A 14266-nucleotide genomic window follows, 5' to 3' on the forward strand; every position below is an offset into this window, starting at 1 on the left:
GATAACCCATGGTAGCAGAAGATCAGGTCTGAAATCAGCTAAGGAACCTGAAGGTGTGCAAGTCCATGGGACCTGATGAGACGCATCCAGAGGTCCTGAGAGAACTGGCAGATTTGCTGAATCATTACCAACAAGCCATTATCTACTGTATTTGAGAAGTCATGTCAGTCTGGTGAAGATCCTCCTGACTGAAAAAAGGGAAATATAACCCCCATTTTTAAAAAGGAAAAAAAGGAAGACCTGTGTAACTATGGGCTGATCAGTCTCACCTTGGTGCCCAGCAATATCATGGAGAGATCATCCTGGAAACTATGCTAAGGCACATGGGCAATAAGAGGGTGATTGATGACAGCCATCATGATTTCACTACGGGCAAATTTTGCCTGTCAAATCTGGTGCCATTCTATGATGGGGTTATGGCATTGGCAGATAAAAGAAGAGCAACCAGTGTCATCTACCTGGACATGAGCAAGGCATTCGACAGTCTTGCACACGATCCTTGCCCCTATATTGGAGAGGCATGGATTTGATGGATGGAGCACTCAGTGGATAAGGAATCAGCTGGATAGTCAAACTCACAGAGTTATGGTCAATGTCTCAATGTCCAAGTGACTATCTCAGTGATGAATGGTGGTCCTCAAGGGTTGGTACTGGGACTGGTGATGTTCAACATCGTTGTCAGTGATATGGACAGGGGGATTGATGCACCTTCAGCAAGTTTGCCAACACCAAGTGTGTGGTGCAGCTGACACACTGGAGTGAAGGGATGCCAACCAGAGGATCCTTGACAGGCTTGAGATGTGGGCCAGTTCAAATGCCATGGTTCAACAAGACCAAGCAGGATGTCCTGCATCTGGGTCAGGGCAATCCCAAGCACAAAAACAGGCTGGGTGGAGATTGGAATGAGAGCTGCCCTGAGCGGTGTGTTGGTTGATAAGAAGCTCAATGTGATCCAGCAATGTGTGCTCGCAGTCCAGAAACCAACGGTGTCCTGGGTGGGCTGCATCAAAAAGAGTGTGCCCAGCAGGCCAAGGGAGGGGATTCTTCCTCACTGCTCTTGTGAAACCCCACCTGCAGTCCTGCATTCAGTTCTGGGGTCCCCTAAGCAGATGTGGACCAGCTTGAGCAAGTCCAGAGGAGAGCCATGAAGATGATCAGAGGAGTACCTCTCCTATGAAGACATGCTGAGAGAGTTGGTGCTATTCAGCATGGAGAAGGCTCTGGGGAGGCTTTCAAGCAGCTGTCAGTATCTAAAGGCAGTCTACAAGAAATCTGGAGATGGTTTTTTACAAGGGCCTGTAGTGACAGGACCAGTGGGGATGGCTTTAAACTGACAAAGAGGAGATTAGATTAGACATTAGGAAGAAATTCTTTACTGCACAGGTGGTGAAACATTGGTAGAGGTTGCCCAGAGAAGTTGTGGCTGCCCCATGCCTGGCACCATTGAAGGCCAGGTTGGATGGGTCTTGGAGCAACATGGTCTGGTGAAAGGTGTCACTGCCTGAGGTTGGAACTGGATAATCTTTAAGGTCCCTTCAAACTGTAACCATTCTAAGATCTATGATAACCAGAAAGTCAACAAATGTACAAAACATCTGCACTCCAAACAATGCAGGAAAAATATGTACACCTGATTTCCTGCACAGCATTCACCTACCTGTCTTTTACTACCCTAATCTCCTGCCCCTGTATTTTGAAGTCCAATTTCAATTTAAAAAAACTCGAAATAAAGAGTTGAGCAAAGGTAAAATACAAACAGTACTTGCCACTGCACAAATCTATTGCGCAAAATCATTCCAGACTGTGGAGCGGCAAAGAAGGTCAATTAAGAGTAATATACATGGACTCTAGATATCTAGGAGCCATGTTCTACATCCATATATACCAAACTGAATGACTTGATTCTAAATGCTGATTTAGTTTTCTCCCTTCTTGATATATTTTATTCAATGTTGATTATATATACTCTTTATTCAGAAAGTTCTGCATCTTATCTTGGAAGACATTACTATAAAAAAGCCATACAATGAATGGTAAGTTTATTTCCTATGTTAACAAGCTTCTGAATGTGTTTATTTTGAAGTGAGTGGAATACTTAAAACATTTTTCTAAAATATCACCACAGATCTCCTTTTAATAAACATTTTTACTGGTTTTAGGCTATAAAACTTTGCTTAGCTTCTCAGAAATTACAATGTTCTTACACCGGATCAGCAATTTAATATCGATTTTTTTCTTTTAATACCTTGCTAAAAACATAATTACCAATTTTGAAAATGCAGATACTGTTTTTTGATCAGCTTTCTAATAAAAATTTTAATCAACATTGTATTTGCTTAATAATTGATTAACAGGAAGCAGATGTTACATCTAATAATCAAGCACCAATATTCAAGAAATTAAAATCAAATTAGTAAGATTGTTTATCACTGGAAGATATGAGTGTATGCACACAGAAACAATGTATTAAAATATTGTACCATTTCAAAAATATCAGATTTTATATTGCAGCATCAAATTGAAACAGAAAGTTCACGTAGGTCTCCCGTGATCCTTTAAGATACTTTAAAATGTTTGTATTTACTTTAGGGAAACCAAAACACAGTAATCATATACACACTAAACTAACCTTTCTCCTTGCTTCAACCTCTATTTTTTTTGTTTTAAGCAATAATTTTCATTCAAACTGGCAAGAACTGACATCTCTGCATCTGCCTTGTGTTATCTTACTTGTAAGTTTCTTGTGGCCTCGTATTTGCCTCCTGGATAAAATAGTTTACAAAAGGGTTCTTATTGCTAACCAGCCAGTCACTATAATCCTTAATTAGCTTTAACAGCCATGTAATCCCAAACTGCTAGGTTTCAATGGCATAACATCATATAAAATGAGACAAAAAAACAACAACAACAAAAAAACAACAAAAAAAAAGAAAAAAAATCTTAAAACTAGGTTCTGGCTACCTGGAAAGCTGTCTTTCAGATTTCTTCAGTCATTGCACTATTCTGTCTCAAATATCAATAAAAATAAATACCTATGCTTACACACTCCTATTTTGAAGATTTTTTTACATTCATTTTGGATATTAATTCATACGCCCACTGAACAACATTTACTTAATCCTGGTTGGCTCCTCTCTGTTTTTAATGCATTCATCTTCAAAGCATAAACTGCCATTGTTCTACTTTTCAGAATATCTCAGACACTGACAGTCATCAACATTTATCAGGAGACATCATACCTCTCTCATTACTTATATGTTAGGTAGTCAACATTGACTTTTAACTATCTCCCTCTGTCAAAAACATTATTTGTAAATATAAACTTCCCTAAAAAATGTAAAAGTAAGCCAGTTTTCTCATCATGTTTCCTTAAAATGTTTTTATAAACTTTTAAACAGTAATATATGTAAAGCTGCCATGTTTTTCTTCACGTTGTCAATAAACCAACTGATGCAACCAAAAATTACTGATTCCAAATCAATATACACCTTCGTATCTATTAAAAGTCTGTAAAATAAATCCAATATGTGTATTGCATTTATTATATTTTGTAGATACCGAAGGTAGCTCCCTTCTACAGAAACGTATCTATGGATAAAGGATGTAATACTTAGCTTACTTGCAAATTTTTAGTCATACACAGTGAGTTTATGAAAATATCCATGCATTTTTTGGCTGTAGTGGTTTAAAAGTAAGACTAGCAAACATATCTAAAAAGCAGTTAAAAAGGTGTATGAGAAAAGGCAGTTACAGTGAACTAAGCACTTCTAAAAGGAAATGTTTTGACCTGCACTAAAAAGCAATTAAGAAAAAGGCCAAAGAGGATAAGAATGAACAATTTTTACAGTGCCAGGAACTAGTGAAGCTTTACAAAAATCTGTACTGCTTAATATGTTCATAATAACCCAAATAAAAGGACAGTTTAAACAGTGACAAAGAATGCTGACAGTACTATGTCATTTGACATAGGGGGAAGGGGCTGAAAGCAAAGACTACGAAAGAATTATTCTGAATCTTATGATACCCAATTACTGGACTGTCATTTAGAAGATAATTTCAATGAATATTGAAATAGGTAAATACACAGAGGAGAAAAAACAATCCAAAGCTTTATTTATGTAGTGAGCAGCTTTAAGCTGTTACCATACAGAAACAAGATCTTGGAATTACAGCAGATGGTTCTGTGAAAACACTGCCTCTTCTGACCATTGCAGTGGTCAGAAAAATCAAACAGAACAATTTCCTAGGGTTTGTGAAACACAGAGCAGAACAAGAATAGAGGAAACCTCAGTACATCTCTCTCTAAACTATGCCTCTAGATTACTTGTTATGATCATTCATTTCTAAAATAATACAGTAACCTCAAAAAAATTCAAATAAAGATGACAATCTTGATAAAGGGTATGAGTAAGTTTTGTGAAAGAACAAACTAAAGCTAAAGACGCCTTTGAAAAACAGATCACAAAGTAGGAGTACGACAGAAGTTTACTGTATCATAGCCAAAAAGGAATAGAATGTTCCTGTTTTCTTCCAAAACAAAGAGCTTAAGAGCCATAAAACAAAGCTAGGAAGTATCAGGTTCATATATGATGACAGGAAGTTACTCTTTGGAATTCCTTGACCAAAAATTCTGTGGACAACAAATACCTGAACATACTGAAACTGACTGTACAAATTTACCAAATTAAAATACCTCTGAAGGGTATTAAACTACTTCTACTACATTTCTGACCTGAACATCATGGAAAGCTGAGAGATCATTCTAAGGAACAAACACTGCATATTCATCCTGTTCTTGTCACCTCCAGTATTTTCCCTGTGGCTACTATCAGAGAGAAAAAAGTTGGGTAGGTCAGTCTGAACTAGCACAGTTAAAACTTTTTTGCTCAGTCCTAAATCTGTATCAGAAAGCAAACACTAAGCTTAAAGACATCAATACTTAAAAGAGCTATTTGATTCCTGTTTCAAAAATAGTCTCACACCATACAATTGCTCTCTCAAATTCACAAAACAGTTTAAAATGGGTGGATATATCTAACAGGACACCCTGGAAATTGTATTGAAAATGCGTATATACAGGTAATTATGCAGACACACATTTATAAAAACAAATATACACCTCATGAGAATCACATACTAAAGAAGCAGCATCTTATCTCTTTCACTTAGATGTGCTAATGTCTTATTTCTAAACAATGCAATACAGAAGGCAAGTCCAACAAGAAGGCATTTATCTTTTTGAGCTATGGAAGAGAAAAATCTTTGAAAATTTGTAAAACTTTCATGAAAAGCAAGATTTAGTATATGTATTTTTCTTGTTACTGTGCTGAAGTACATCTAGATGTACAACACTGGCATAGTTTAAACAGGAATAATCTCAATTTCGTAATGAAGCAGAATATATTGTACACAGAAACATGTTCAAAGGAAAGGAAGAACTTCAATTATCAAGGGATCCTTCTTCCCTTCAGAAAAAAGATGAAGTGTCTTCAGGATTAAGGAGGAGTTTAACAAAGGAGGCTGAGACTTCATATTAAAAATAGAATTTCAGGATCTATTACGGAATATATTTATTAAAAGTAATAAGAATGCAATGGTAAAAACGCAAGGATGATTCATGGTCTTGAAAGGGAATTTATAATCCAGTCCAGAGATTCTGTTATGTTGAGAAAATCTGCAGACACTGCAATGTATTTATATGTGAAATACATCACTGCTATTAGGACTCCCTATGATTTTGGTCTTCAGAAATACCTACAAGAAATATGGATCACAGATTGATTAAGCTGCTGAAAATTTTTAAAAAGCTTTACCCACAACACAGCACTGATATTAGCTGAACTTTTTCCTCTAGAAAGCATAACTGATGCAACTAAGTCAAACATGGCTTGAAATACTGTAGAGACAACAAAAACATCATCAACGAATAAAATTATGAATTTTCTATTTTAAATCATTATCATTAATATAAAAATAAATATACACTTAATATTTGCAATCTCAGAAGTTACTGTGTTAGAACATTTTATGTCAAATGCTGTGGCTGATAGAACATAATAACCTCAGTAGGAGATTTGCTCCCCAGGAACAAATAATTAAAGGTGAAGCTGGTAAAAGTAATGAAAAGATTTAACTGGACAATGTATTAACAAAATACATGGAGAGGTAATTTACCACTCCGAATAGCTGAAAGCTCCATGAAATGCAATACAACAGCTACACCTGTGTTAGTAAATTAATCTGTTTTAAAGGTTAAAACCAAAAGCAAACACTTAGAAAACAAGTAAAATACAGTCATGAAAATTTCACACAGCACTCTGTGGTTCCATCAAAAGATTTCAGTATTTTTCCTAGAGTACTGAATGTGGAAACAGCACTGGGAAGATGAATCAGTATCAGCCAAAGGAGGACTCATGATGGATTTGGGGCATTATATTAATTGTCAAGGAGATGAACACATATTGAAAGTGCTACCAAGCTGGGGAGTATGACTGGAGCAGAAAATTTTGTGCAAGGGAACAATAAAACCAGTATGGAAAAGAGTCTATAGCATGAATGCTCCATCCATGGTGATGTTCAAGGCCAGGTTGGATGAAGCCTCAGGTGACATGGTTTAGTGTGAGGTGTCCCTGCCCATGGCAGTGGCATTGGAACTAGATGATCTTAAGGTCCTTTCCAACCCTAACTATTCTATGATTCTATGAAAATGTTATTTTTAAGAGGCTAGACCTTAAAAATGAGCACACCATGTGATGATTAAAATGAGCCTAAATATAACGTATAACAGCATTTCCAAAGATTGAAAGGTTTGTAAAGACTTACGTGATTTGTAAACTTTCTGCTGTCAGATTATTCCACATGATCTCATTAGCCTGAAGGTTTTCGTTTTCTTCTAGTAAAGATGTATCAAACTCTATTTCTTCCTCAACAACTTCTGATGACCTAATTTATTAAATTATTATAGTTTCAAAAATAACATTACCTTTGAGTAGATCATAAACCAAATCACTATATATTGAATTATTTTAATAACTAGAATTAAAATTACATATGAAATAAAAGGTAGTAGCTGGATACATATTCTTTTTCTTTTGAATAAAAATTGCACTCCAAAATCATACCAGGTAATAAAATGACATACAATTCTTTTAATCAAGACCACAGCATAATAAAGGTTCTCAAGGGGTATCAATATTAATAGTTCCAATCTTGGCTAGTCCTGCTGTAAACCTGCACATGACAATTATGAATTCACACACGACAACAAAATAGATAACGCATGAAGTCTTAGGACTGTTTCAGCATATACTAATATGGAGTAACAGTTCAATAATGGTATAGAGTTTATTTTTACGGTGAAAAATCTAATTATCTGTTTACTCTGTAGTCCCAGGCACTGCTCAACCTGCATTAACTGCAGAGTGCACAGAGGTACCTAGAGTTCACTTTAAACTAGAACCTGGACAACAAGAGACATAAAGCAGAGAAAGTTTAGCCAAGAAGGCAAAGTGCATCCAAATAAACAGTGAATTAGCTTACACAGTCTGGACTGTCATGCATAGTCTGCTGTCAGTACCTGTTATGGTTCTTAACATATAATGAAGGTAACTGAAAATACTGCCAGCCAAGCTTTGGATGGTTAAACAAAGTCAGTTACAAAACCTGACTTTCAGCCAGTTTTCTGCATGTGCAAGTAGAATGATTTTCAAACTAGAGTACATGTTCACAAGCAAAAATGTAAAAGGAGACAAACAGATACAAACTCAGCTCATAAGCAGTGTTGCAGTTTAATGCAGGGTTTTCCTAAGAAAGAACATGAACATGCACAAGGTGAAAATACGTACCTGTGTGTATCTATGAAGTCATTATACTCAGAGTTAGGGTCTATCTGTTCAACCGAGGTCTGGATCTCTTTATGGATATTCACAATCTCTTCTGTTACAAGACTGGTGATCTGGCTATACTCATCCAAGATTCCTTTTCTAGAGAGGAAAAAAAATTCGTGTGTGTAACATGGCACTAAAGGTACAGATGGCATTGAAGATGCTTCAAACTTTCGATTTTCTGTTTCTACAAACTCTTGCTACAACTGGCTAAAAAAAAAAGGAAAAATAAAACAATATAATTCTTAGAGAAATAACAGATCAGCTGGGGCCTTTTCTTTACAGATTGACTATGAGCCTCTAAGACCATGCTCCTTGTACTGATTTCAGTGCATCTACACACAGAGTAGCTAAAAACTGTAGAAATTACATGGAGAAGGTATCTACATAGCTCATTGATGACATTCTTCTTCACAAGGGACTTACCATGCTTGCTCTATCCTACACTAAAGCTTTTCATGTTCTGACTGTCAAAATAATTATATTCTGGCATAAATCAAAACAAGTCACAAAATAGTGTGCATTTCCTTTAAAACTAGTTTTCTTTAATGTTTAAACTATCTTCTTTCATATATTCATTTTATGATTTGTTATTCAGACAAAAAAGAAGCATAAATTACAAGTTAGTATATTTTTGCAACAAAATCACACAAGAATTTCCTGTAAAAAAAGTACAAGCCACCCAGCCTTGTCTTTACCTGCTTCCCAGAGTGGGAAAAAACAGGTGAATAAAGAACAGCAAAAGAAAAGATGGCATTGTGCTACTACTCTTCATAGCATCCAGTGGCATATTCTCAGAACACCTTCCTATTCTCTTTAATTTTCAGTTTTCCATAAACAAACCCTCATAATTGTTTCCTATTTCAGCTTTATCTTCAATAAACTTGCCATGCTGCCAGGCCCTTAATCATGGTGAGACTTCGTAAAATATGGATGACTACTGGACAGCCCAGAGGAACATGCAGAAAAAAAAAAAAAAAAATCAATAGATTTTTCCTGGACCAGATGTCAAGTAACACAAACTCTGTAGCAAAAGTTATGTGATCGAATTTTTTCAATACTTCTTCTGAGAAGGAAACAGACAAAAGAAGGCATTAAATCTTGCCTTGCCTACGAACAACATGTGTGAAAAGATTCCAGAAAATAGTTTAAAGAATATCATTACAAGATAGGCAAACAGCAACTACAGCAATGTCATCTCAAAGAGAAAGGAAATCTGTCAATTGCAAAAAAGAAAATAAAAATCATTAGCAGTACTAATCTATACTTATTCAAGTTTACTGAGCTAATTTATGAACAAAATCAGGTTATTAAGGGTGTTTCACACAGATGGTCACACCAGGCTCTACACCTCAAATCACCACCTCTTTCTGTACAACAAATTAGTAGAAAGGAGTAATTTTCCTGTACATTCAGATCTCACAAAAATGTCTATGTAGTAACAATTTTTTTTTCCACAGGTTTTCATTCCAGACATCACAAAGGCGAGGTAAATAGGCTCTTGTTCCATCATGAAATTATTCAGTGAATTATCTCATAATTCTGAAAAATCACTGTAATTACAGCACAGAAATTCAACTGTAGCCTTTTGCTGTGATTTTACATACAAAATTAAGATTAAAAGGTCTGTATAGAGACTACTACAAAGGCATATTTCATTTTGATATTGGCACCAGAATCAAAGGTATTAGTATGATACTGCATAGGGCCGTTAATGGCATCTGCATCATGTAAGCATGTAAAGCCTGAAATTCGCAATTCTCCCTCACTTCCTGTATGCTGAAGTCACAATGAACACAGACTTCAGAGAAGGTAAGAAAATGAGTTAGAGTGCCTCATATTTAAATGACAAAAAAAGTAAGTTCCCTTTCTTTTAGGCTAAATGATTTAAGTAACACCCCAGAAAAAGAGCTACAGCACAGACTCCTATACCAACTCATGTTCTCCATGAAAGACAAAGAGCATGGTGGTTCAAAATTAGAAAAGAAAGCTTAAAGTCCTCTGAGATCATCAGTTTGCACACCTTCTGTAACGATGTTAAAAGCTATCTAAGATCTTTCACGAAAAAGGTAACTGTATTTTTAAGGTAGAACTCCTTACAGTGAGATCAGGATTATACAATCCTGTTACTTCTCCAACACATATGATAAACCATGCATCTGCCTGGCCCTCCTCCACAATGACTTGCAAGACAGCTGGCCAGTTCAAATCTAAACTGTTGCTTAGGAGAACTTAATAAGACTACAGGAGATGAAATAAACTTGCCATAATATACCTGTACAGTATATATATAATACACCAACTGAAGGACAAAGCATGAGGTCAGATATAAACACCGCACTTAATCTGTAATATTTTAAACTTTAATGATAAGACAGCGCCTTGCAAAAATGTTCAAGTAATCACCCAAAAATACAGTACATTTGTCAACTGAAAGATAAAATATCTTTTTTCATTATCCCTAGCTATACAATTAATGACAATTATTTTCAAATAATAATAAAAATTAATTAGAATGCTATACATACAAAATTTCACAAGTATAAATACTTAAGAATACATCTTACAGGGCTTTAATCATTTCTTCTTGCATCTTCTGTAGTGAATCAAGTAACAGAGGAAGTGTAGTGTCATAATACTGATGCTGATGTAACTGTGCTCCTTTCAGTGCCAACACATACTGATTATGCAACATATGAAGCTTCATAGTGGCTTTCTCACACCGATCTTTAGCTTTCTCAGTCTCCTTTCCTAAGAGAAAATAAAAAATCAGGATGTATGTGGTAACTTACAGTATGTAAACTTGTAGATGACATAAATTTAGTGGAGTTATGATAAGTTTGCACCTTTTTCTACAGTACTCTTTTCAAGGTACTTCTCTGAAGAACATAAAATCTTACTGCTTTCAGATCACTAGCAAGACCAAATGTCTTGATTTTCTAGTTAAGAGACTAAGTAGGAAAAAGTTGATGGTTTGGTTTTGGGTTGGTTTTTTTTTTGAACAGCAATGTGAGCATTCTTTATCTAAAAGTGTATGAAAACCACTATCTACATGGTATAAAAATAACATAACTATGAAGAATAAAGAACGAAACTCATACACAACAATCACAAAGCTAATCTTATTTACCTCAAAGCAAATAAACATTTTTAAATGAAAAACGTAAGAGATATCCAACTAGGTCAGATCCACGGCTCAGTAAAAATCTGTCACTTACTGCAAGCAAAAATTCTATTGCTACATATCATCCAAATAAGGCAACAGTGCAGTCTCCATATTAGTAGCTGAACTCTCACACGATATTACTCCTGTCCAAAATGGGCCACTTCTCTACTATGATTTAACATTTCTTTATCCCTGGTGATATCCTGGTCAGCAGCAGGTTGGACCTACAATCTCAGCTCTACAGTGTTAGAGATTAGAAGTCTTGAAATTCATGCTGACAAGAACAGTTTAGTGCTGAACCCAAGAGCTACAGGGTACTTCAAGAGGTCACCTATCCAATTTTTTGCCACAGTACTTGTACAAGTATATGGTGTACACTTTCATGATTTTCGTAACATCTCCACTGACATAATTTAGCAACTTTCTAGTACCATTCAGGACTAGCGAAGGTTTCTCCCCACCTACCTGCCCCTTCATTCTCCAATGTAGATCTTCACTGCTTTAATTTAAACCCTTACTTACTTCATATGTGCCATGGGGTTGAGACATAGATTCTACATCCTCTACAATCCGTCCTTTATATATTACATAACATACTCTTTTCTTTTGCCCAGTCTTCTAAACTTCATACTAACTGACTTACAGGTCTTCCCTTGTAAGCCCTGTTGTCTTTTTTTGGTTGACTGGTTCACAATCTTACAGAAGTACAACTTCAGTCAAGGCTTAAAGTCAAAGAATAACTTTACATTCTTGATGCTTCTAGCTCACTGAAAAAAAAAAAAGTGTCTGCTTTTAATACCATACAAACATGGCATCACTCATTACTCTTGCTTTAGCATCTGATGCGGCCAAGTAACACTATTTTTCTGAGACTGACTTCTCAGTTTATCAAATTTTTTCTAACTGTACAGCTGCCCTCCAATGAGCTTTTAGTCTCTTCAAGGCATAGCAACGTCTGGGAATGTAAGCAAACTCTGAAACTAGATAATGAAACACTGGCAGACCACCCAAACCTAATCTCAACAATGTCGCTTAGGATACATCATTCTGCCTCATTAAAAACCATTCTCCAAGCAGCTTTATGAAAGTTTTGCACCTCTACTAGAGTATTTTCAACTTAGTCAGGCACTACCCTTGTCATAAAAGGATATTTTTAGTCATCTGCAGACCAAGACAGATATATTATAAGGTCTTTGAGAAAAATGAAAGGCATGTGACATGGGAAATAACAGAAGGTGTCTGAAGAAGGTCTGGAGGGGAAGACATCAAGTAGCAGTTACAGTGCAGGGACTAGATCAAAGAGAAGAAGAGTACAGGGCAGGTGGAAGCCACTGGATCTAGAAGCACTACACTTTCCTTGCCCTGGTCCAATCCCTTGGGAGATACACTGGCCAGGGAAACAGAGGGAGAGAAGGCAGTATCAGAGTAGAAATCCTGAATTATTTCTTGGCTTTTTTGTATGTTTGGCCACCTCCACTCAAGCACATGCTAGATTACAAAATCCAAAATTAACTTCATATATCACAGTTTAAAATGTTAAAACCCACAACTTGTCCACGTCTTTAAAATACACCTCCTATCAGCTTACCAAAATCAACATCTATCAAATTATACTGCGTACCATCAGTACAGGCTTCTGACCTATGAACCACACAACAAACAGCCTTTAAAGTTAAACTAAACTGAAAAGTTACCCTAAAGATCATCTCAAGCATGTAACTAGAGACTTAGCAATACTATCTCTCTCAGAAACTTCATTAACGGCTAAACCATCCCATTTTCCCTCCTGCCTTGAGGACTGAATTGTTTTGATATACATTATTCCTCAGTAGCACACCTCTATTAACAGCAAAATAAATCAAATTATCATATATACTCAACTTTTGAATACAACCTTTAGACTTACAATTAATACAAGGAATACAGCTACAGTATCATCTTCATATTGTAATTTATCTTTTAAACCAGCTAAAATGCAGTGAAGCAGAGTACACAATTGTTCTACACGTCAATTAGCACAGAGGAGAACATCAAATTTTCTTTATCTGTATAATGAATTTTATAAATAGATCTAATTATAATTCCACTGCCATTAGTTGTTGACAAAACTGTTTAATGTTTATAGAAACTGACTGTGTATACAGTATGTCACTCCATAAACAGTATTATGAAGCTTGCAAAAATTTAATTATGAAAGTTTGACATCTGCAAAGGCTGGCATTCTTTTTAAATCATTCTACAGTCAAGTATTTCAATTGCTAATAAAAACTCTTTCAGATTTTACTACATACAGAAAAAATGTTTTAGGGTATTTTCTATTAAAAAAGGCAGATATGCTATTCTAAAGTTCTTACTACTGTAAGTATTAGTCTCTTGTTTATTATTCAGCTCGAATGGAAGAACAGAAACTGGATAGGACAACCAACTGAGGAAAAATTCAGCTCATAATAATTACATAATAATCACATAATAAATAAGCTGTGTACAGTGTAATCGCCTCAAAGAAAAAAAACATTCAGAATAGAAATACTGCAAATAGAAAAAAAAATCATATATATTTTTTACTAAAAAGACATAATTATATTGAAAATGTCAGATTTTTACCCCCTTACAATTTTTTTCCAGCTGGTCAAAAATTGTAAGTCAAGGCTTATATTCCCTTATATGTTCCCTACATTTAGTTATCACTGATTTAAATACAATTTAACACTTGTAAGGTCTTCAAATTTGCATTACAGAATTTAATGCTTTATTGAAACAGCAAAATTCAGAATCTGTGGAATAGAGTGTAATGAACCCACTAATTCACATAGGACAAGGATCTAGATCCTGAAGGCTACCTGTAGCATGACATTTAAGACTCACGTCAAGACTTAGCACAAGCTTAGCTATTCAGATTTCAAACCCTGCTTCATAATAGCATAGGTTAAATTAATGACTGAGGCTTACATCTACTCTTGTTTCTGTAAAAGAAAAATCCAGTTAAGTTGGTTTAGTCACAACCCTTCCTTGCAAATGTAACTAGTCAGCCTTTCAGCTCAGACAAAATCCTACATCAATGATATGCCATTCTATAAAAAATTATATTTTTCCCTATCCACACTGCCTTGCAACAATGGTAAAAAAAAAAAAAAGGCTACAAGACCTCCTTTGAAGCATCAGTTATTAAGTTATTTGTTCTTAAGTTTACTTTGTTTTTATTTGCTTCTTTTGGGCC

At 35.4% G+C, this 14266-nt stretch overlaps 1 protein-coding gene across 1 annotated transcript in view; it reads right to left on the reverse strand.

Moving 5' to 3' along the window:
* FER (FER tyrosine kinase) overlaps window positions 1–14266 on the reverse strand; it is a 153454-nt gene that overhangs the window by 119099 nt on the left and 20089 nt on the right. The window contains 3 exon segments of the mRNA XM_034072609.1: window positions 6823–6942; window positions 7845–7982; window positions 10451–10634. Of these exon segments, the coding sequence (XP_033928500.1) occupies window positions 6823–6942; window positions 7845–7982; window positions 10451–10634 (442 nt within the window).

This window comes from Melopsittacus undulatus, chromosome Z (genome assembly GCF_012275295.1).
Source record: "Melopsittacus undulatus isolate bMelUnd1 chromosome Z, bMelUnd1.mat.Z, whole genome shotgun sequence".
NCBI lineage: Eukaryota > Metazoa > Chordata > Aves > Psittaciformes > Psittaculidae > Melopsittacus > Melopsittacus undulatus.